At 57.7% G+C, this 21,665-nt stretch overlaps 1 protein-coding gene across 1 annotated transcript in view; it reads left to right on the top strand.

The window, feature by feature from the left end:
- The window catches only part of DUOX1 (dual oxidase 1), a 30,995-nt gene extending 10,897 nt beyond the window's left edge, over positions 1 to 20,098 (top strand). The window contains 27 exon segments of the mRNA XM_040620413.1: positions 21 to 139; positions 744 to 881; positions 1,565 to 1,678; positions 2,413 to 2,484; positions 2,487 to 2,611; positions 3,237 to 3,422; positions 5,496 to 5,721; positions 5,992 to 6,085; positions 6,328 to 6,366; positions 6,948 to 7,068; positions 8,164 to 8,246; positions 8,663 to 8,788; positions 9,332 to 9,486; positions 9,489 to 9,509; positions 9,685 to 9,753; positions 9,756 to 9,814; positions 9,816 to 9,876; positions 10,429 to 10,528; positions 10,821 to 10,870; positions 12,267 to 12,394; positions 16,233 to 16,309; positions 16,311 to 16,384; positions 16,814 to 17,046; positions 17,292 to 17,450; positions 18,503 to 18,658; positions 18,903 to 19,031; positions 19,672 to 20,098. Of these exon segments, the coding sequence (XP_040476347.1) occupies positions 21 to 139; positions 744 to 881; positions 1,565 to 1,678; positions 2,413 to 2,484; positions 2,487 to 2,611; positions 3,237 to 3,422; positions 5,496 to 5,721; positions 5,992 to 6,085; positions 6,328 to 6,366; positions 6,948 to 7,068; positions 8,164 to 8,246; positions 8,663 to 8,788; positions 9,332 to 9,486; positions 9,489 to 9,509; positions 9,685 to 9,753; positions 9,756 to 9,814; positions 9,816 to 9,876; positions 10,429 to 10,528; positions 10,821 to 10,870; positions 12,267 to 12,394; positions 16,233 to 16,309; positions 16,311 to 16,384; positions 16,814 to 17,046; positions 17,292 to 17,450; positions 18,503 to 18,658; positions 18,903 to 19,031; positions 19,672 to 19,794 (3,037 nt within the window). The 3' untranslated portion in view covers positions 19,795 to 20,098.
- Positions 20,099 to 21,665: the final 1,567 nt, after the last annotated feature.

Genomic DNA, 21,665 nt, shown 5'->3' with positions numbered 1-21,665 from the left:
CCCGCCTCTCCCTCCTGCAGGCTGTTCTCTGAGGAAGAAATCGCAGAGATCAGAAACACTTCCCTACGGGATGTCCTAGTGGCTCTCACCAACTTGAACCCCAGTGCCCTGCAGCCCAGTGTCTTCTTCTGGCATACGGGTGAGTGGCCAGGGGGTGCTTGGAGGGGCCTGGAGTCGGGTGTCTCATCCCGCCTCAGCCATGGGCCTGGTTCAGGGGCGGCTCGGCAGTAGACTCCAAAGAGTCAGTGAGCCATGGTTCTGCCCTTGGGAACTTTGGTTCCGGGCACCACGGTGGCCGCATGTGGCTGTGTAGGTCCCCTTCTGCACAACCCCAGGAGGTACCCAAGTGGGGGCAAGACTGAGACTCAGAGAGACCTAGGGAGGAAGGCTCCCATCGGCTGGGCTGAGCCTGGGGTGGGTGGGATATCGGGAAGGCCCAGTGCAGTGAGGATATCCTCATTCCACAGCAGTGACAAGGGAAGGGCTGTGTGTGTGTGTGTGTGTGTGTGTGTGTGTGTGTGTGTACATATGTGCGTGTGAGGGAGAGAGAGGTGAGGTTCGTTTCTGACCCCACTTGTTACCCCACTAGGCAAACACCACATTCCTGGTATAATGACAGGGGTAAGCAGCTCTCACCCATCTGCTACCCAGAGGCCCCCCACCCTACCCTTTCTGCCACCCTAACCTCCTCAGTGATTCTGGCCCAGCACCCCCCAGGACTCTAGCTTCCTCTACTTCCCCAGGAGACCCCTGCCCGCAGCCCAGACAGCTTAGCACCAAGGGCCTGCCAGCCTGTGCTCCCTCCATCATGTGGGACTATTTCGAAGGCAGTGGATTTGGCTCTGGGGTCACCATCGGGACTCTCTGCTGCTTCCCCCTTGGTAAAAGTGATGCACAGGGTGGTGTTGGGTGAAATGCGTAATCTAAGGGGTGGCAGTGGGGTGGTTTCATCTATGACAGCTGACCATGTACAGTACTGTTTCTTTGGGCACATGACGGAACACATCAAAGCAGGAGGGGACATGAGCAGTGTCTGACCTGCAGATAAATCAGCTGCAAGGAAATTTGCCTTCCTGTTCTCCTGGGGTCCCTCCAGGGCCCAGGTTGGTCAAGAGCCACAAGGAATCTATTTCACAGTTATTTGCAGGAGCCTGGGCCTGGGAAACTGTCCAAGGCAAACCCTGCTTGAGAACCAGTTGAGAACTAGCTGGGCAAAGGCTTGAGACTTCGCCTCTGGCATGGCTGTGTGTGAGCCCACCAGCTGCATGGCAGAGCGGGTCCGGTCTCTGGCACAAGCACTCTGGTCTTAGTCTCTGGCTGGGAAGGGACCCGAGTGGTGGAAGCAGCAGAGGCGGTGCTGGCATCTTAGATGATACCCTAAGCTCCCTCCCCACCCCTACCCGACCCCCACCCCAGCCCCCACCAGGGAGCTTCAAAATTTGAGCCAATTGAATGAGCCGACCTAGGAGGTGGGCAAAGGAGGGAGTTCTGCCAAGGAAAGGGGTCACTGATCTCACCAGACCCCCACCTTCCTCTGGCCATCCTCCTGCCTCTGCCCTCTCAGTGAGCCTGCTGAGTGCCTGGATTGTTGCCCAGCTCCGAAGGAGAAATTTCAAGAGGCTCCAGGGCCAGGACCGCCAGAGTGTCATGTCTGAGAAGCTCGTGGGGGGCATGGAAGGTAGGCCTGGAGCTGGCCAGGGTGGTGCGGGGGAGGACATGACTCAGGGCTGCAGACCACCCCCACCTCAGCAGCCTAAGGAAAAGGCCCCCCTTTTCTAGGCCTCCAAGCAGGTCAGGGCAGGTGGAAAGAGCCATGGAGGCATCAGGTGGAAGTTGGACCTGGAGTTCTCCACCCTCCGTAGGTCTCCCCGTGGTCCCACATACAGGGCATGTGATAGACTCACGGGGAGGAGTCACAGGGCCCTGACTACGTTTCACAGGCTTACTGTAACTCTCTAGAATCCCCAGCAACGGATGCTTTGTGGCATCTTACACTGGAATTTCAGGCAACAGAGAAGGAATTAATGAAGGTTCAGAGTCACACTGAAGGAGGATTGGAATCTTGATTCCACCACTTGGGCTTTTGGGCTTTAGGCAGATTTTTTAATCCCTCTAAACCTATTTTTTCTTATCTGTGAAACAGGAATAATAATAGCACTTACCTCATGAAGGTTTATGAAGATTAAATTAACTAGTTCCCGCCAAGTACTTGGTACAGTATTGGGCACACAGTAAACACTCAGGAAATGTTGGTTATTCTTCACGTGGGCTAAAGGCACAGCAGGACTGTTGGGGAAGGGACGACCCTCAGTACCCAAGAAGGGGCCAGGAGCTACGGAGGCCTTGACCTAACTCCAGCTCTAAGCCGGCCTCCTGCATCCTGGCCCCGGCTGACCAGCCCTGTCTCTCCAGCATTGGAATGGCAGGGCCACAAGGAGCCCTCTCGGCCTGTGCTCGTGCACCTGCAGCCCGGGCAGACGTGCGTGGTGACGGCAGGCTCTCTGTGCTCCGCGCCATCCAGCTGCGGCCCCCGCAGCAGGTCAGCGTCATCCTGTCCGGCAACCGCGGACGCCGCGCCCTGCTGCTCAAGATCCCCAAGGAGTAGGACCTGGTGTGGCCCAGCGGGTCCCGTTCCTGGTCCACAGCCAGGGAGGCAGCCAGGTGGAGGGGAAGGAGCGCTGAATCAGGCAGGGTTTGTGGCTTCTAGTCCCTGGCTGTGGTAACTGAGAGAGGAACGTGAACACACTCATCCCGCTCTGGGCCTGTGGGGTGACGTGATCTGCACAGGGCCTTCTTCCTGCGCAGTCTTCCCCGCCCCTTTCTAGGGATGCCCCAGTGGGCCCTAGCTTGGAGTCCTTGGAAGAAGCCAGGCCCTCTTCTCTGCCCCCTGATTTTAGGATCTAGTGAATTGTTCGAGAGTGTGGAGGGGAACTGAATCAGAGGCTGATTTTCAGCTCTGACTGTCTGGCTTCCGGGCCCCTCCGTCGTCTGTCCTCCCTGCCTTCCTGACTCTTTTCTCCCATGTGAACAGAGAGGGAGGAATGGCTTTAGACGTATGTCTCTGAATGCAGTTTCTGTGCCTATAAATGAGCCCGGAACTCCACCGAGCCCAGGACATAACAGTAAATCCCTTTTACGAGGGCGTTCTTTCCAGTGGCCCCTGACAAAACTCACGCAAAGCTCCTGGCCCCAGGAGTCCTCGACAAATGGTTGCCCTCCCTGTCGCCACTCCATAGGTGCTGCTGTTTAACCTGGAGGAAGAGCGGCAGGTGCTGGTGGAAGACCTTCGGGGCGCCCTGAAGGAGAGCGGGCTGAGGTTCCAGGAGTGGGAGCCGCGGGAGCAGGAGCTGATGAGGGCAGCCGTGGCCCGAGAGCAGAGGAGCCACCTCTTGGAGACCTTTTTCAGGCACCTTTTCTCCCAGGTGTGTAGGTAGGCTCAGGTCTGTCCCTGCATGTCTGCCTATGGCGGTGCCCTTACCTGCACACAGCCATGGGGTGACTCCAGGGACAGTCAGGAGCCCTGACACTAATAATCAGGTCTACTGCATTTTTGGCCCAATCCCCTGGCCTCTCTGTAAGGAGATGCTCTGACACCTACCTGAGCCACTCCAGGGAGGCCGCGTCAGGAGCTTATCTGTATGTGTCGCTCAGCTCTCTCCTCAGGGCTGTCCAGCCTCTCTGCCCTCACTTAACTCATCCTAGCCAAAAGGCCGCAGAAACTCAGGGTCAGTATGGGGCCAGCGAGAGCCCTTGGTGCCCCCTCCTTGGTGCAGTGCCGCTGCCAGAGGCCTCCTTGGGACATGAGCCCACCTTGCAGACTTCCAAGAACTACCGAGGAGATGTGGGGAAACAAGCCAGGAAGAGAAATGCAAGGACTTGCATGCACGTCTGGCACAGAAATAGAGCAGCCTGGGTCCAGAAGGGTGGAGAGGAGAAGCTTGGTAGAGATAAGATCCCTCCAGCCCAGGCCCCGCTCAAGGAGTTTGTCACCCCTCTGGGAAGAAGGAACAGACACAGAAAGGAAGGTAACCAGCACAGAATGATGAGTGTAAGACAGCCAGGAGCTAAGCAATGTAGGAGTTCAGAAAAGGTGCTGAGTCTTCAGGCCGGTGGACGGTCGTGGTTCGGGTCAGATTTGACGGAGACTTAAAAAGAGGTGAAAAATTGTTGGCTCAGAGGAAAGGAGCAGGAGGGACTGCACAGAGGTGTCTAGTAGAAGGGCAAAAAAATTAATGTTTGAGGAGAAGAAACAGGGTTGGCTGACTGGGGAGAGGATTCATGAGGGAAGTGACCATTTAATGGTCATTTACGACGTGCCGGGCACATGGCTTTTGTCATCTACTCCCCAAGCCAGTTGAACTTGAGTATGCACTGGAATGGAGGGACCTCCTCCCCAGGTGGGGAGACTCATTGCCAGGGCCCAGGCGGGGCCGGGGCACCTCTACTCGGCTATGGGGACCCTTGTGCTGGGGGCGCAAGGGGGTGCTACCATGTCTTAGGGGTAGCTGCAGCCCTCTCCGTCTGCACAGTGCTTCCAGGTTTCAAGACATTTTCCATACAGCGTCTCTTGTTGATTCTCACAATAGCCCTGTGAGATAAGTAGGGCACGTAAGAAAAATGAATGACAGACAACTGGTGCGACTCGCCTGAGGTCACACAGCGAGGGGGTGGCAGAGCTGGGACAGGAGCCCGATCTTCTGCCTCCAGCCCCAGGCTCTTTCCACTAAAGCTCCCTGTTTGGAGCAACGAGGTTTGCATCGTGAAACCGCAGCCAGGCTTGGACTGGGGCCCCCGGTTGACAGGCAGGCAGAACAGGTGCTGTGCCTGAGGCCTGTCTGCTTCCCTCACCCCCTGTTCTGATGCTGGGGCAGCCCCTGGGTGGGCTAAAGATAGCCCACCATGAGAATTCCCCTTTCCCAACCCCACTTTTTCTCAGCTCAGCTGAGGCTTTTTCTCAGTCAAAACTCCTTTGGGTCTAAGAGCAAGCTCGCACTGATAAAAGGTCAGTTGACTCTGAGGCTGTGCTGATGTCTCAGCAATTCCGAAGGGAGGACTGTGACCTGGCCTGGAAGGGGCTAGGAAAGGGACAGTTGCCAGCAAACAAAGCCACTTCTCTCTCTTAGCCTGCCTCGTTTTCTCCGTGTGTTTACTTCCCTCTGTCTGGGTCTCTGAGCACTTGGAAGAACGTGGCAGGCCACGACTTCTGAGTTTTGTTGTGCTCAGGTCAAGACAGACCTGGGACCTCTTAGTCCCAATTCCAGATCATCTGCTTGGGTCAAGTGTGCATCCCTGGTGCAATCAGCTAACACAGAGGACTGGGGCTCTGTAGAACAAAAGGCCCCAGGGACCACCTGCAGGGCACGGGTAGGTGCTCAGGAGACAGGGTGCTGGGCAGACACCTGGAAAAGGTGGCTCCTACAAGCCTCAGCTGGACTTCAAATCAAGGAAACCCTGTCTCCTTCTCTCTCCCTCCCTCTGTTGCTGCCCGGGTGCAGGTGCTGGACATCGACCAGGCGGACGCAGGGACCCTGCCCCTGGACTCATCGCAGAAGGTACGGGAGGCCCTGACTTGCGAGCTGAGCAGAGCTGAGTTTGCCGAGTCCCTGGGCCTCAAGCCCCAGGACATGTTTGTGGAGTCCATGTTCTCCCTGGCGGACAAAGATGGCAAGGTCTACCTGTCCTTCTGGGAGTTTCTGGACATCCTGGTGGTCTTCATGAAAGGTAGGGGAAAAGGAAGTGATCGTCCAGGTAGGAGAAGATGGAAGGGGCTAGAGATGAGGCTGGAGGGTAGCTGACCTGTTGGAGAAGGGGAAGTGCCGGGGCCTGGTCTCCAGCCACGGCAGACATCTGGGAGCACCCAGGTAGAGATCAGGAAGCAGAGTGACCCCTTGTTGTGATCAGCAGTGGGTCAGACTCATGTGAGGCCCCTTCTGGTCAGCCTGGGGTTTAGGCAGGTAGGTTGGGGCTCTCACGGGGTCCTCCTCCTCCCAGGCTCTCCTGAGGAGAGGTCTCGCCTTATGTTCTGCATGTATGGCTTTGATGGGAATGGTCTCATTTCCAAGGACGAGTTCATCAGGATGCTGAGGTTGGTCCTGTGGGATGGCCGGAAGAGTGGGCCAGGACAGGGCCTGCTGGGGGAAAGAAGTGGGGGCATGAAGGTGGGAGCAGGAGGGTAAAGAGCAGGGGCCATATAGCCGAAGACTATTATAACTAGGAGGGGGCCCTTCCTTGTGGGCTCCGAAGGCCTGGTGGGATGGCCAGTAGGCCCTCCTGTCCAGGCCTCAAGCTTCTTTTCAGGGCCCGATGGTTTCCCTCCCCCAACCCCAGGTCCTTCATCGAGATCTCCAACAACAGTCAGAAGGATGAGTATAATAATAATAAATAGGTGATAATATATCCAGCCTGGATTATATCCTTCTACGTACCAACGTGATTGTAAAAAATATTTATCTTTTATAAAGACACGTATATACTTTTTTTTTTTTTTTTTAAGGGCGGAAGTGGTTTAGGAAGGTGACAGTGCCTAGGGCCCACAAAAGTCCTAATGCAGCTTTGCTCCCAGGGTGGGCAGGGTCAGGATGGGGTGGGGGACAGCAGACAGAATTCTGCTTCTTCCAGCTCTCTGTCAAAGATCCCTGTGCCAGGTGCCCAGGACGGGGGTGGGGTGGGGGGACAGTGTCTCCTTGTTACAGCCCTCTCCAGGCCATATTCACCTGAGCTAGGGTGTCTGCTGGCAGGGGGGGCTCTGGTCTTGTTTGCCTTTATATCCCTTGGCTGAGCGCTTGGTTAATGTTGCTTGAGTGCACGGAGACCCACTTCTCTTGTCCTTCCCCCTACTTCCTGTCCCACCTGTGTCTCAGGTGGGTGGAGGCTAGAGCCAGGGTGAGGAGGGGGCAGGTAGCAGGACTCTCTGTGGTCTACTCTGAGCTGTTACGGTGCCTTCACAGTTTCTCGCTGGGGCATGTGGAGACCAAACCCAGCCCCTCCCAGGATGACGAGAACTTGGGGGAGCTGAGCAGCCCAGATGTGGGAGAGGGGCGAGTTGGGCAGGACACCACTGCGGCTCTGGTGAGGGCTTCCATGTCCCAGGGCTGGAGGAGAACTACTGGAGTGCAGACCAGCACTCCTGGTTCTTCAGCCTCTCACTTTTCCCAGGCAGCCAGGGCAGTAGGCACCTGGGCCCGAGGGCTGAGCAGGGGCAGGTGTCCGGAGGTGAGCCCGGGCCAGAGTCCTGGGACCACTCAGCCCCTGGGGTGGAGGACCAGGCTGGGGGAGTGAGGATTATGCGGAAGGGTAGCTTTGAGTCCTGTTTTGTTTTGCTTTTAATTGTTGTTGTGCCTTGTTGTTTCCTTCAGATTTTACTATGAAACATTTCAAATGTTCCTACAGAAAAGGAACAAGAATAGCGCAGGAAGCAGCCCTTTCCCCGGTCACCTAGATCTCCCCGTTCACCTGCCTTTGGTTACCATGTTGCCGCATTTGCTGCTGGTTGAAATCTGACGGATAAATATCCATACTTTGTTGTAAACATTCTGATTTCATGAAATTCACCTTAATCACTTGTGCCCCCTGGGCTGGAGACCAGGGTAGTCGTCAAGATTAGTTTAGCACTCGGAAGTGACCTGGACATTCCCGGGCTTCCTGTGAGAACATGGCTTTGCAGCTCAGTCCCGCCCTCCCCTGCAACGCTCGGGCCAGACAGAGAGGAACGGGCGGCTCAAGGGAGAGTACTTCCCCCAACATACTATTATGAACATTTTTAAACACAGGAAGGTGGAAAGAATTTCATGGTGATCCCATAAATGCGCCACCCAGAACTACATTTAATTCCCAGGAGGCTTTAAGCTGGAGGCTTTAGCAGGGTTTTTGTGGCAGAATGGTCTCAGCAGGCAGGTGGCACAGTTTCTGAACTCTACCCCACAAGCCTGATACCAGTCCCAGGAGTGGGCTGAAGGTAGACACACATCCAGGGACACTGTCTGGCCAACAAATTCAGGCCTTCTCCCTGCCCCCTCATGGCTGGGTCTAGCTCCCACTGGGGGAGCAGGCTGGGGCTGGGGCACCCAAAGGCAAGGGTGCTGGCCGAGGACCCTCTACAGTATGGACATGGGGTGAGTGCCAGGTCTTCCTGGGCTCTGGGCCCTGAGCTGTTCCCGAGATCAGCTCTGTGTTACAGGGGTAGAGGTGCCTGAAGTCCTCAAGGACCTGTGCCGGCGAGCCTCCTACATCAGCCGGGAAAAGATCTGGTGAGCCCTGATCTGGGAATGTTGGAGGGAGGGCTGGGGTTGGGGGGGTTGCCTTTTCTCTCCCCAGGATGCCTGGGATCAGGGCCCTACCAGCCTATGTAGTGTCTTTATGCAAATTAGAAAAAAGGGCTCCTTGCTGTAGGCAGACACAGCCCTGTACCAGCAAGAGCAGAGAGCCTGCTGGACTTCGGCACCCACCTGCTGCCAGGGTCAGATGCCCTTGTGAAGGACACAGCTTGTATGTGTGTCCCCAGGATCTAACTCATTCTCTCTCCAGGTCTCTGTGGGAAGTCTGCTGGCCCCTGGCTGAGAGCTCTGACCCCTCCTCAGCAGAGTCGGTCTGAAGAGAGACCAGGGGCAGCGAGGATCCAGTGGCTCAGGTGGCCAGAATCCTCTCTCTTTCATTCCTGTCCTAGTCCCTCCCCCAGAGTGAGCGCTCGCTGTCCCCACAGCAACGCTGACGTGGAGCGGACAGCACAGAGACTGCAGTGCCCCACGGACACAGACCCCCCCCAGGAGATTCGACGGAGGTTTGGCAAGAAGTACGCCTGCTCCTCTCCTTGAGTTCATGCATCCCTTTAGCGTGCAGGGCTGCGGGCAGGATGAGCAGTTCACGCCCGAGCAGACCACAGTCTGACAAGGTGGCTGCTACACTGATAATCACCATGTCCCACCGATGAATGTTGTGACAGTGGTCAGAGCAAGGAGCTTCGGAGCTCAAGGAAGTGCTCACCTCTGCCTGGTAAGTCAAGGCAGGCTTCCTGGAGGGGGTGACTTCTGCGCTTCCAGTAAAGGGTGAGAACAGAGCAGGGTGAGAATGGGGAGCTGCAGACTGGGAGGGGAGAGGGCTGTCTGAGTGTGAGTGGGACCTGGGCTAGAGGGAGTGCGTTCCCTGGGATGAACTGACCCAGTGAGCACTGCAAGGCTGTCCCTACTCTGACGGCCTTGTCAGAGGAGTGTGGTAGGGCTTTTGGGGTCTGAACCCTGCTTGGCTTGAGCAACTTGGTGCCCTTTCTCTGCTCCTGGGAGGCGGGTTGCACTGGGAGGGGGGGTTCGTAGCCAGAGCCGAGACTTCCTGTCCCCAGGGTAGCATCATTCCAGCCCCTGCTGTTCACGGAGGCCCACCGGGAGAAGTTTCAGCGCAGCCGGCACCACCAGACCTTGCAGCAGTTCCAGCGCTTCATCGAGAACTACCGCCGCCACGTCGGCTGCGTGGCTGTGTTCTGCGCCATCAGCGGGGGCCTTTCCTGGAGCGGGCCTGCTGTGAGTGTGGGCAGCCCCGGGGTCGGGGCTCCCGTGGGTGCATGGGGCCTGCTTGAACGGAGGCTGCAGAGGGGGCCTGCGTGAAGGGGTGGCGGCCAGGGCGGGCCCTTGACCCGCCTCAGCGGCGCTCTCTCTCTGCACTGCTCCCCTCTTACCCGCCTGGGCTCCCCGACAGACTATGCTTCTGGGGCTCACCGCATGGGCATCACGGACACCACCCGTGTGGGCATCATCCTGTCCCGGGGCCGGCCGCCAGCATCTCCTTCATGTTCTCCTGCGTCCTGCTCACCACGTGCCGCAGCCTGCATCACCTTCCTGCGAGAGACCTTCCATCGGCTCATTGCCTCCGCGGCCATCGTCCTCACAGGCAGGGCCCGGGAGTCCCAGGGCTTCTGTTCGTGTCCTCCTGCCCCTGCTGCCTGCCCCTCCTCTCTTTTGTGCTTGAGTGTGAGTCCTAGATGTCCTTCTCAGAAGGATGCAGCTGGCCCGCAGTGGTGTGAAGTGAGCCCAGGAGCCCCCCACCCCGCCCCTGCCTGGTGCCTCTTCCCATGCTTTCAGGGCCACCTCCTCAGCCTCCAGCTGACAAGTTAGCAACAGCCCAGAACATGGGCACATCATGTGTGATCTCTCCCAGTTTTTATGTTGGAAAACATACTCTGTGAGAGAAACCCAAAGAATGAACTTCTAATGGTATAATTTCAGACTCCTGTGGCTGGGCTCGTGGATGGTATATATGGGGCTCAGCAGGGGTGGGGAGGGACAGGAGGATGGCTAGAGACCAGAAGTGCAGACCCCGAGGGTCCTTCTTCAGGCCCCCAAGGCTGGGTGGCTGGAGTCCTCCACCTTGGGCTGAATGGGTTGAGCGCACCCCCACCAGGCTGCCCCCTGGCTCACTCCCACCCTGTCTGGCCTTCCTTAGTCTTGCACAGTGCGGGCCATGTGGTAAATGGGTACCTGTTCTCCGTCAGCCCGCTCAGCGTCCTTTCCTGCCTCTTCCCTGGACTCTTCCGTGACGACGGGTGAGTGAGTGGGCTACTGTGTGCGTGTGTGTGTGTGTGTGTGTGTGTGTGTGTGTGTGTGTGAGTCAATGTGGGGGGATCCTTTATGGATGGAAAGAAGCAAATTCTCTTGGCTCAGAGGAGAGTGTCACCTTCCAGGCAATGGGACAGACAATGACCAGCCGGAGCCCTGACCCCGAGTGGGCAGAAAGGGAGACTGGTGCCTGGGTTGAGGTGTTTCCTCTGGAGGATTCTTTCTGGAAGTCCCAGGCATCTCCTCTCAGCATCCTTGCTTGCTTTCCCTTCTCCACAGGTCTGAGTGTCCCCAGAAGTATTACTGGTGGTTCTTCCAGACTGTGCCAGGTGAGAGCCCTCCCTGCTCTGAATTTCTGGGTCTGGCTCTGAGCTCTGAGCTCCGGGTTCTATCTGCCATGAGGCAGCCCAGTAGCACTCACTCAGGTCTCACGGTGGGCCAGGCTCTGCCCTCTGGTCCTGACAACTCTGCTGGGAAGTAGGAGCCTCTGCTCTCTAGTCCTTCTCTTGGGAGCTTGGCTGGGGTCCTGCCCCAACTCGGAACATCCTTCTTCCGTGGAATGAGAATGGACCCCCTCTCCCCCTGCCCCAACCTACACACCTACCGTGACAGTGGCTTGGAGGAATGCCGTGTCCCAGCAGCACGGTGGAGGGACCAGGCTCGTCAAACTAGGCAGAGACCCCCACCCCTTGTAGTCCGTCTTGACCAGGGCTGTTGAGGGACGTATTCCTTACTCCCCATAATCACCCATTTTAGAGCTATTAGCTGTGAATCTGTTCAAAAGCTTCTTGAACCTATTTATATTTTCAGTCTGTTTCCTCCTTGGCATAATACATTTTCTACGCTCCTCTCCGTGAAACACGGCATTTTTTTTAATCCTAAAACAACCTGCTCTGAACTTCAGAGTGCTTGCTAATTCTTGCGCACTGGGATTTAGTGGATAAGGCTGTGTTGAGGCCCTCCTCTCTGTTCAGGCCTTTACAGGCTTTGGTTAGAGCCCTTCTTAACCTCTGCTTTTCCAGACTGCAGGGCTCTAATCTTCTTAATTTCTGCCTCCCTCCTCCTCGATCACTTGAGGGGCCGTTCTCTGGCCCCACACTCCTGTCCTGAATCTAGTACTGCTCTCTCGTGTACCCCAGGCCTGGGATCTCCTGTGAGAGGAGGGTCCTCCCGCCAACCCTGGGCTGAACCCAGGGGGCTCGGGTGGTCGCACTTCCTCACTAATGGCGCCACTGCTCATGCTGTGGGAGCCAAGTCGGGGGCTAGGGGGACGTAGACCGAGTCTTGACTCCGTGGGGGCAGGGCCTGCAATGTCCAAAGTCTGACCCAGAGGGCCCAGAGCAGGTGCCCCGCACGTTCAGTCCGTCAGCACCGGTGTAGACGAGGCCCACAGGGGGCGAGCCCTACAGAAGGCGCTAGGATCCCGTGCTGAACCAGCAGCCTGGTCCCTGTTCTTGTGGGCCTGACAGTCAGGGAAGTGACAGACAAAAAACGAATGACACCGGTCCTTGAAAAAGAACAATCGGGACAAGGTGTTGGAGGGATGAGCAGAGTCTGTTGAAATAAAAGGCACTTGTGATCAGTGGTGTGGGGAGAGAAGAACAGAGGAGAAGCCTGGGCTTCCATGGCCCCCACCCAGAGCAGTGAAGTGGAATGGGACCCTGACCCACGGCAGCCCCAGCACAGCCCCGCTCCTCCGCCCTTCACCCCGCGTTCATTTTGCAGGCCTCACGGGGGTGCTGCTGCTCCTGGTCCTGGCCATCATGTATGTCTTCGCCTCCCACCACTTCCGGCGCCGCAGCTTCCGGGGCTTCTGGCTGACCCACCACCTCTACGTCCTGCTCTACGGGCTGGTGAGGGCTGTCGGGGTCTTGGCAGGATGATCCCAGGGAGGCCATGAGGGCTGAGACATCCGTTCTCCGTCCCCTCAGTCATTTCAGGAATCCCCTCCACTTCTCACATCACAGCTGGAGAGGATAGTGTAGGCCTGTCAAGCAGATGGACCCCGGGCTGCAGCGCTTGGAAGATGGGTGCCCGGCATGGGGCTGGCAGTAGCAGCCCTATCAGGCTGGTCGCTTCCTTGCAGACACCCCCGCATCATTTCTGCCCAGCCGGTCATTCCCCAGTTCCGGTGGCTGGTGTGAGCTCCAGGGTTGACCGCCCACTTTCAAGGGAGCAGCACACTTTTTTTTTTTTTTTTTTTTTTTAGAGAAGTCTATCTTAATTCTGTTCTGCCACTTTTGTTCTGATCCTGTTTCCTGGGGTGTCTGCACCCCACTCAGCAAAGTGCCACTTGTAGAGTCAACGAGCTTGCTCAAAACGTCTTCACTTGGACTGTTGATGAGATGGATTTTTAAGAGTCTACCTGTTCCCTTTCCTTCTCCTTAAGCTCCTGCCTCCCTTCCTTCACATTCCCTCCCTTCCCTCGTCCTCCTGTTCCCTTTACCTTCCCTGGGTTTGCCGTCAGGTGCGTCAGCTAGTTAGTTCCAGAGGGACTCTGATCTGTGCTTGGCCTGCCTTCCTCATGGATACAGGCGGTTCCCTAAAGAGCACCCGAGGGTCCTGCTGAGAAGCTAAACTAAGTCCCAAGGCCCCAGCGTCCCCACCAACGATACTTGCCCGTCAGCATTCAGAAGCGCAGAGCCCAGATGGTTGCCATCTGTCACCTGGCTCCAGGCAGAACTGCACACAGTCCTGAAACAGAGGGCGAGTCCATCATGGCCTGGGTCAAGCTGGCACCTGTGGGATGCCCTGCGTCCTCCAGGTGCAGTTCTGTCCTCAGTGATCAGACGGTCTGTTTCCATGTTGCTGAGGCTCAGCACTTCACGGTTCTGAAGATGACTACCCGGCCTCGGCTTAGGTCGTTTCCTAGAACTGATGTTTGTTTCCAGAGAAATCTCTGTCTTCTTTGGAAGCTGAGGCTGATTTATCCCTCCCTACCCACCCCTGCTAGGGTGGAGCCCTAGCTCCCCGGTTACTGTTTCTGTTAGGGGTGGAGATGATGTTCTTGTTCCTGGTGAAAAAGCAGCTGAGCTCAATGGGAGACCCGGAAGAGTGGCCACACTGGCTCCCTGAGACCAAGACCCCCTTCTGACTTATCCCTGGGTTTGGGGGATCCCTGGGGTTCAGAGCCTCCCTTCCTGCCAGCAGGGAAGTCAGCAGCTCAGAAAGGTGCAGGACCCTCTGCTGGGCAACCCAACCCTGGCCGCTAGGGACAGTCTCACCTGGGGGATATCAGGGCCAAAACACCCGCCTCCTTCCCATTTACCCTTGGTGTGTCCACTTGACTTGGGGCAGAAAGAGAAGTGACAAGTAAAGGACCCAGTGTGGAGCCGGCCCTGCAGAAGGCTGTCCGGGCTCCCGACCCAGGCAGAAGCGGGCAGGGCGGGCACAGCGGGAGCTGAGCTGGCGGCAGCCCCCCAGCTCCTCAGCCAACCGCGGGTCTGCAGCAGTTCTGGGGTTTAAAAGTAGAGCCAACACCAAATGGGACGTATAAACAGAGCAGTATGAGGCCACCCAGACGTCGTTCTCAGCCTGGTTAGATGCTCAGAAAGCCTTGGGGGTGGGGGTGGGCTCCATAATGAAAGAGGAACCTGGGGGGACCGGAGCCAGTTCAGAGAAGAGCCCAGAGAGGTTTAAGTTAGTCCTGTGGGCAAAGGAACACGAAGCTGGGGAAAGGCAGAGCGGACTGAGGAGCCAGAGTTCAGTTTAACAGTTATCTGTCGAAGGGTCTAGTACACAGTTGTTCGGTGCTACGTACTAGTTTGGGGGAGGAGGGGGAGACTCGAAGCTCTGCCCTGGAGAACTTAGGATTTGGGGTAGAGATAAGTGCCGTGCACTTGCCTTGATCAGAATGAGCAGACAATACAGGATTCATGCTGAGCTGAGTGCTGCAAACAGTGATTTCTAGCAGCTCACTGAAGGGGGTTTCATTTGGGCCAAACTGGTTAGGGAAGATTTGGGAGGAAGATGGGACTGGAGCCAAGACTTAAGGAGAGGTAAGCTAAGATCCGACAGGGCAGAGTGCAATCCGAAGAGCATTCCAGGTAGAAGAAAGGGCACGAGCACGGGTGCAGAGGTGGAAATGATGATAGTGTATTCAGGGCGCAAAGGCCTGGCTGTGGGTGGCCCCAGGGTATTAGGTGGTGGCAGGACCCGTGCGGCTGCGGGGGCGGCCGAGGGGCCATGCCACACGGGACAGCATAGACTGAGGAGCGCAGAGAGTGAGAAAATCAGGTTTGGGCAACATGCAGGATCAGGGCTGGGAGAAGGAACAGAGAGCCAGTGGAGGAGATGGAAAGCGAGTGGCCCCAGAGACGCAGCAGACGAGGCAAGGAGCAGGCGGTTGCTAGTGCCACAGACGGCCAGCCCTGGGAGCAAATGAAAGGAGACCTTCATGGGATGGGTGAGCCCCCAGTGAGCAGGTCCTGAGAAGAGGTGGAGGCAGGAGCCAGACTGACCAGACTTAGGAACAAGCAAATGGGAAGTATGGGGGCAAATCATGTCTGACCATGTTAGACCAGCTTGTTGGGGAAAGGACCAGAGCTAAACAAGTATTCAGTTATTTCATGGAAATACAATTCCATGGAAAACAATTACGTCAGTTATTTAATGGAAAAGGGGGCCTGGTTATGTGTTTTTAGTCTCCAAAGGGAGAGGGTAAATTGGAGGAACTCCTTTTACTAACTCAGCAGTTATTGAGTGCCTGCTGTGTGCCAGGCGGCAACGGCTAAGAGCTGAGAGTACGGTGGCAAAAACAAAAGACACATACACACTCCGGTGGGGAGCATGTCAATGAATGAAGAAGCAACGTGAGTGTGGGGGATGACAAATGCTGACGGGAAGTAACTGGGAGATATGCCAGAGGACCCAGGGAAGGCCTAAGGAGGGGGTGTTTCTGCTGAGCCCTGACAAATGAGATAGAGGGGGGCGCCTGGGGGGCTCAGTTGGCTAAGCCTCTGCCTTCGGCTCAGGTCATGATCCACCCCTGGGTCCTGGGATCGAGCCCCACATCAGGCTCTCCGCTCAGCGGGGAGTCTGCTCTTCCCTCTCCCTCTGTTCCTCCCCATTGCTCATGCTCACGCTCTTGGTCTCTTTCAAATAAATTTTTAAAAAATGAGACAGAGGTAGCCAGGGCAAGAAGCAGGGAGGGGGCATTCCTGGGAGAGGGAGCAGTGGGTGCCCAGGGCCTGAAGCAGAAAGGACTTGCCGTGTTTGAAGAACAGGGAGGCGGAAACGCTGGCAGGCAGAGGCCAGAGCATCTCGAGGCCTTGTGGTATAATGGGAAGTCCACTAAGGCCGGTTACACTGCGACGGCGTGATAAAATGAACTTCAGAAAGTCGCAGTGGCTGCCTTGAAGACAATGGGTCACGGTGGGGCAACCCCCTAGAAGACGAGCTGGGAGGCTACTGCAGGAGACCAGGCGAGAGTCAAGGTGGCTGGTTCAGGATGGTGCCAGGAAGGCGCAAATAGTCTCACTCATCATGGACGATCTGCAGGATGGGCTTGGGGTTGGGAGTGGTTAGATTTGGGGACCTGGAGGGAGCGTGGTACACGGAGAGGTGGGGACGGAGGGTGCCCGTGGGGGTGGGCTGGGGTGGGTGGAGGGTGCAAGGGGCTAAGGCCCGAGTCGGCCACAGACACTGTTGTGGGTGTGACTTGGTCTGAGCCGAATTCTTCACTCTATCCAGCTCATTGTCCACGGCAGCTTCGGCCTGCCCCAGCTGCCCCGTTTCCACATCTTCTTCCCGGTCCCGGCACTCATCTATGGGGGACAAGCTGGTGAGCCTGAGCCTGAAGAAGGTGGAGATCAGCGTGGAGAAGGCCGAGCTGCTGCCTTCAGGCACCAGGCCTGCAGGCTGTCAGGGACCAGCTGGGTAGTGCTGAGAAAGCCCACAGGGCAGGGGCAGAGCCTGGACGTTGCAATCCGCTGGTCTGGTCCAGTGGAGTTGGCAGGGGCCTTGAGGCGGCAGCGATGAGGGAGCTAGCAAGCAAAGCTCTTGGCCGGGGGACCCGAGCCTCTCTCACAACAGAGGGAGGAGGAGCCCGGGCCAGGTTGCTCCTTTCCCTGCTGACCACCAGCACCAGCGCTGCATTGCCCCTCCGCAGGGTGGACATGGCCAGAGGGGAGTAATGCCTTCTGATGGGGAGAGGCCTTGGCATATTCCAGAAGGAGAGCTGAGGCTGCGGGGGCGGGGGGGGGGGATCTTTCTGGAGGCCACAGGGTTGCTGGGTCCTGGATAGCAGCCTCCTGCCCACTTCCTTTCCTCAGGAGTGACCCACCTGCAGTTCCAGCGGCCCCAAGGCTTTGAGTACAAGTCGGGACAGTGGGTGCGGATCGCCTGCTTGGCTCTGGGGACCACTGAGTACCACCCCTTCACGCTGACTTCTGCACCCGATGAGGACACGCTCAGCCTGCACATCCGGGCAGCAGGGCCCTGGACCACTCGGCTCAGGGAGATCTACTCACCTCCAACGGGAGGTGGCTGTGCCAGATACCCGAAGGTGACCAGACACAGACCGGATGAGCTACCCGCCCCCACATCCCCTTAGCAGGCCTTGGCCCCGCAGCCCCGGGCTGCCCACTGTGTTCCTCCCCTCCCAGTCCAGAGACTGGCCATTCCAGGTAATGCCGCGGCACCCCCTCTCTCCTCACTCCATAAACATACCTGCCTTCCCTGCCTCCCATTTCTAGCTTCAGAGCTATTGTGGTGGCGGAGCTTAACTCAGACCCACTCCTTCTCCTGCAGCTGTACCTTGATGGACCATTTGGAGAGGGCCACCAGGAATGGCATAAGTTTGAGGTCTCAGTGCTGGTGGGAGGGGGCGTTGGAGTCACCCCCTTTGCCTCCATCCTCAAAGACCTGGTCTTCAAGTCATCAGTCAGCTGCCAAGTGTTCTGTAAGAAGGTGAGTGCCCTCTCCTCCTGCTGACCCCTGGCCCCTGCTCCCTATCACTGTGTCCGTCTCTGCCTGTCTCTCCTGCCTCTGTTCTTGGCCTGACCCCAGAGGGGTCTGATATCCTCGGACCCTAAAGAACAGAGTTGGAGAGGGGTAAAGAAACCCACTCTGTCGTACAGAGGAGGCCAGCCCCTGAAGGGAGCCTTGTCAGGTTGGGAGAAGGAAGGGAACACTTGGGGTGGGGCAGTGAAACCGGCTCTGCTTTCAAGAGGAAGAAGAGGGGAGGTGCCGAGGCAGGGCTGGTGGGCTGGGTTAGTTGCAGGAACACAGCCCAGGCCCTCAGGCCCCCTCTATCCCGGGTCCCTTCACCCCAGCCCGGACCTGGTAGCAGGCCCCTGCTTGTCTCTCTGGGCCTGGCAGGTGAGTCGGGGGCACAGGAACGCAGCAGGCAGAGGCCAAGCCCACGTACTGTCGGCATTCAGAGGGTGACAGGCAGCTCCCCCGCTCCTCTGTCCATGCCGGCTCTGCCTCTGCTTCTTAACCCACACGGCCCCACTTCAGCCTCTTCAGAAGCGGGAGGTCGGTCCCTCTATGGCAGCTTCTATCCTCCGGCTCTCTCTTTGAGCCCACTCCCATCTGCCCCGGGCAGCCAGCTGGGTCTTCCCTCAGGCTGTTCTGTGACATGCCCCTTAGTGGAACCCTATCCCTCTGGGCTGGGGTTGGTTGGGAGCCCAGCAGCCTGTGGAGGGCCCGTTGCAGGGAGTGGAACGGCAGGCTCTGTGTGAAAAAGCCGCTTCCCACCCCATCGGACCTTCAGCTCACTTGACAAGTGTCCTTTTTCATCACCCCAGGTTATCACTCCCTTCTCTCTCTCCATGCCTGGGGTAACTCCATCTCCCGCCCAGAGCCTGGCCCTGGGGCCCCCCGCAACACTCCATTCCCCAGAGTGTCTGGGGAGAGGCACAAGCTGACGGAGACCGGCAGAGTTCTATTGCTGTGGGGATCCCTGGGATATAGGGAGCCTGAGCTTAGCCAGGTCCTGAACTCCCCTGTGTCCCCAGATCTACTTCATCTGGGTGACGAGAACCCAGTGGCAGTTTGAGCGGATGGCTGACATCATCCGAGAGGTGGAGGAGAATGACCGTCAGGACCTGGTGTCCGTGCACACCTACGTCACCCAGCTGGCTGAGAAGTTTGACCTCAGGACCACCATGCTGGTGGGTCAGGGACAGCCAGGCGGGGCGACTCGGTGGGTCGATGGGTTGGCTGGGTGAGGCTCAGATGGCCAGGGCAGGTGGGCGGACAGCCAGGTTCAGACGGCAGGAGGCACAGAGATGGTAGTCCCGATTTTCAGCCTCCAGCTCCCTCCCCACCCCATTCTCTGTCTCCTGGGCTGCAGGCTGGCTTGGGCTAGGCACGGACCCTGACTGTCCTTGGCCTGACCTGCCTCTGTGCCCCCAGTACATCTGTGAGCGGCACTTCCAGAAGGTGCTGAACAGGAGTCTGTTCACGGGCCTGCGCTCCATCATGCACTTTGGCCGCCCCCCCTTCGAGCCCTTCTTCAAGTCCCTGCAGGAGGTCCACCCGCAGGTCAGTCCACCCCATATCAAGGTTCTCCTGGCCTTTATCACCTGAGGTCTAAGCAAACCTCCCAGCCCAGCTCCAGGAGGGAAGGAACTGCTGATAAGAACTCATCACCCAAGAGATAAGTGGGGAGAATGGAATGGAAAAACAGTAGCGGTCACTCTGAGGGGCTCAGGGGGGAAGCAGCAACAGGGACTCGCCACTTCTAAAGCCATGGTGCCTGTCCAGAAGGAACAGCTCAGTTCATCCTTATGATAAACTCAAAGCTATTCTTACCATGAATACTGAGCCCGCCCTCACCCGAGACGCTGATCTTTACCGTGAACACTGGGCTAGCCACTGCTCTGGTAAATAATGGCCTAGCCCTCAATGACACAGTAAGCTAGCCTTTAACTTGAACGCTGATTAACCCAGCCCCTGTCAGAAACACTGATCCTTTACCCCAAATGCCTTGGAGAGGGGGGAGGGTGGACCCACACAAAGCAAGTCTACCAAAGCTGAGCTAGACGCACACACCGAGCCAGCCCTCACCACACAGGGTGTGAAGCGAACCTTTATCAGAAACATGGAAGGAGTCCCCACCAAGGACTCTTGCCTGTCTTTCCATGAACACTGAGCTAGGCTTCACGTTTCCTTCCCCTAACAGGTCCGGAAGATTGGGGTGTTTAGCTGTGGCCCCCCTGGCATGACCAAGAATGTGGAAAAGGGCTGTCAGCTCATCAACAAGCAGGACCGGACTCACTTCTCCGACCATTATGAGAACTTCTAGGCCTCCTGGCCAGGAGCTCTTCCCATTGCCCAGCTGAGCAGAGGTTTGGGCCCACACCTCGCTCTATATTTCCTATTTCTGACTCTCTCTGCCTCCTCCCCATTCCTACCTCTCATCCCTGGTCCAGGTGGCCATGGTCAGTCACCCCATACGGGTTCAGAGACCCCCAAGTGCAGACTGTCTCAGCTTGGAGAAGCGGGGGGCACTGTCTAGGAAACGGAGCCTGGGAGGTAGGAGAGCTATTGTTACTTTGGGGCAAAGTGACACCTCTTCTTCCAAACTAAGAAAAAGCCTCAAAAGACTGGAGCTGACAAGCAGTGTGTATGTGCACTAGGGGGCTGTGGGCCTAAGGACGGAGTGGGAGCACAGATGCTGGCATCTTGGAACTCCTCCCCCAAAGCCTCCCCCTCCTCTAGGCTCCCCACTGTCAAAAGGGCTGGCAAATGCCTTGGGGTGGGCTAGAGGCTGGGCCCACAGAGAGAAATCTACAGGAACCCCCTCAGCATCCTAGCCTAACAGCACAACTGATTTCTCCCCAGTTTTTAAACATGTGCTGTAGTCAGAATCTGGCCCAATATCTATGTCGTGCTCCTCAGGCCTTGTCTCTTCTTCCCACTGCAATAGTCTCCTTTACAAACAAACCACTTTTCTGCCCTCTGGTTTTCTTTATTCTGCCCCAGGATGGGGGTGGGCGCTGGCAAAGGAAGCTACTAACCAGCCAACTCACCCAGGCTGCTGCAGACAGTGCTCTGAACCTGCCAGCATCTACCGAATAAAGGAACCAGCCCAAGGCCGAGGGCTTTAGCTGGAGACCCCTTTCCCAGGTGTGCGTGGCAGGACAGAGCAGGAGCCAGAGTTGGCCTGGCTGGCTCCAGGACCTCTGAGCAACAGCAGTGGACCACCCGTGCCTCCATGGGTCTTCCAGGTAAAGAGATGAAAGCACAAGGAGACGGATGAGCACATCACCTGAACACTCAGCCTGTTTTCTCATCTGGAAAGTGACTCATACCCTCCAAGGTATAGGGCAACCCTCTGAGGGAATTTCTAAAGCAGGGCCCAATTTCAAGTGAGCCTCTCGATTGTCCTCACCGAATTCTTACATTTGTCAGGTCACATATCCTCGATTTCGATGAAATAGCCGGGGATTAGAAAATCCGAACTCCCATGATTGACACTGCTCAGGTTCTGTAAAGAGGCCCTGGGACTGCGCTCCCAGAGCAGCGGATGTTTGTTCAGCCCCGCGGGGAGCCCCGTGGGGGCAGGAGGGCGGGCCTGGAGTGGGTCGACGGCAGTTGGGACCGGCGGCGCAGGGGGTATGCCCAGGGGGCCGGGCGCACAGGCCTCGGCCGGTCCAGCCCTGGGTGCGGTGGGGCGTCTCCAGGGCCGGTCCGGTGTGGCCGGGCGCCCGCGACCCGCGGTTAGAGGCACGACCAGCAGGGGGCAGGCGCGGAGCGCCCCGCCAGGCTCGGCCGCGAGCCCGAAGCCCCGGCCGACGGGAGATCCGGGCCCAGACCTGCGGGCTGCACGTCTCCAGGGGGCGGACTCACGGTCGGGGGATGGGGGAGGCGCGGCAGGCCCCGCTTCCCCTGGGAAGAAAACGCGGTCGGCGCGCCAGCTTTCCCGCGGGTGCGGGTGCGCGGCTTCCGCGTGGCAGGGCCGCCCGCCCCCCTCGCCTGGCGCGCTGCCTCTTCGTCTCTCCGCGGCTCCCCTCCTCGCAGACGCACGGCTGTTGGCAGGAAATTGGACGCGCTCGGGGGAGCGGCCGTCGTCGGCGCGGCGGGGAGGGGGCGCCGCGCGGCCGGTCGGCTCCGGGTGCCCCCAGCCCGGCGGGAGCGGAGGGGGATGTTTTGACATCTCGTCTAGGGAAGCAA

Source organism: Ursus maritimus, unplaced genomic scaffold, assembly GCF_017311325.1.
Source record: "Ursus maritimus isolate PB19 unplaced genomic scaffold, ASM1731132v1 scaffold_35, whole genome shotgun sequence".
Taxonomy (NCBI): Eukaryota; Metazoa; Chordata; class Mammalia; order Carnivora; family Ursidae; genus Ursus; species Ursus maritimus.
This window is presented reverse-complemented; position numbering and strand designations above follow the sequence as displayed.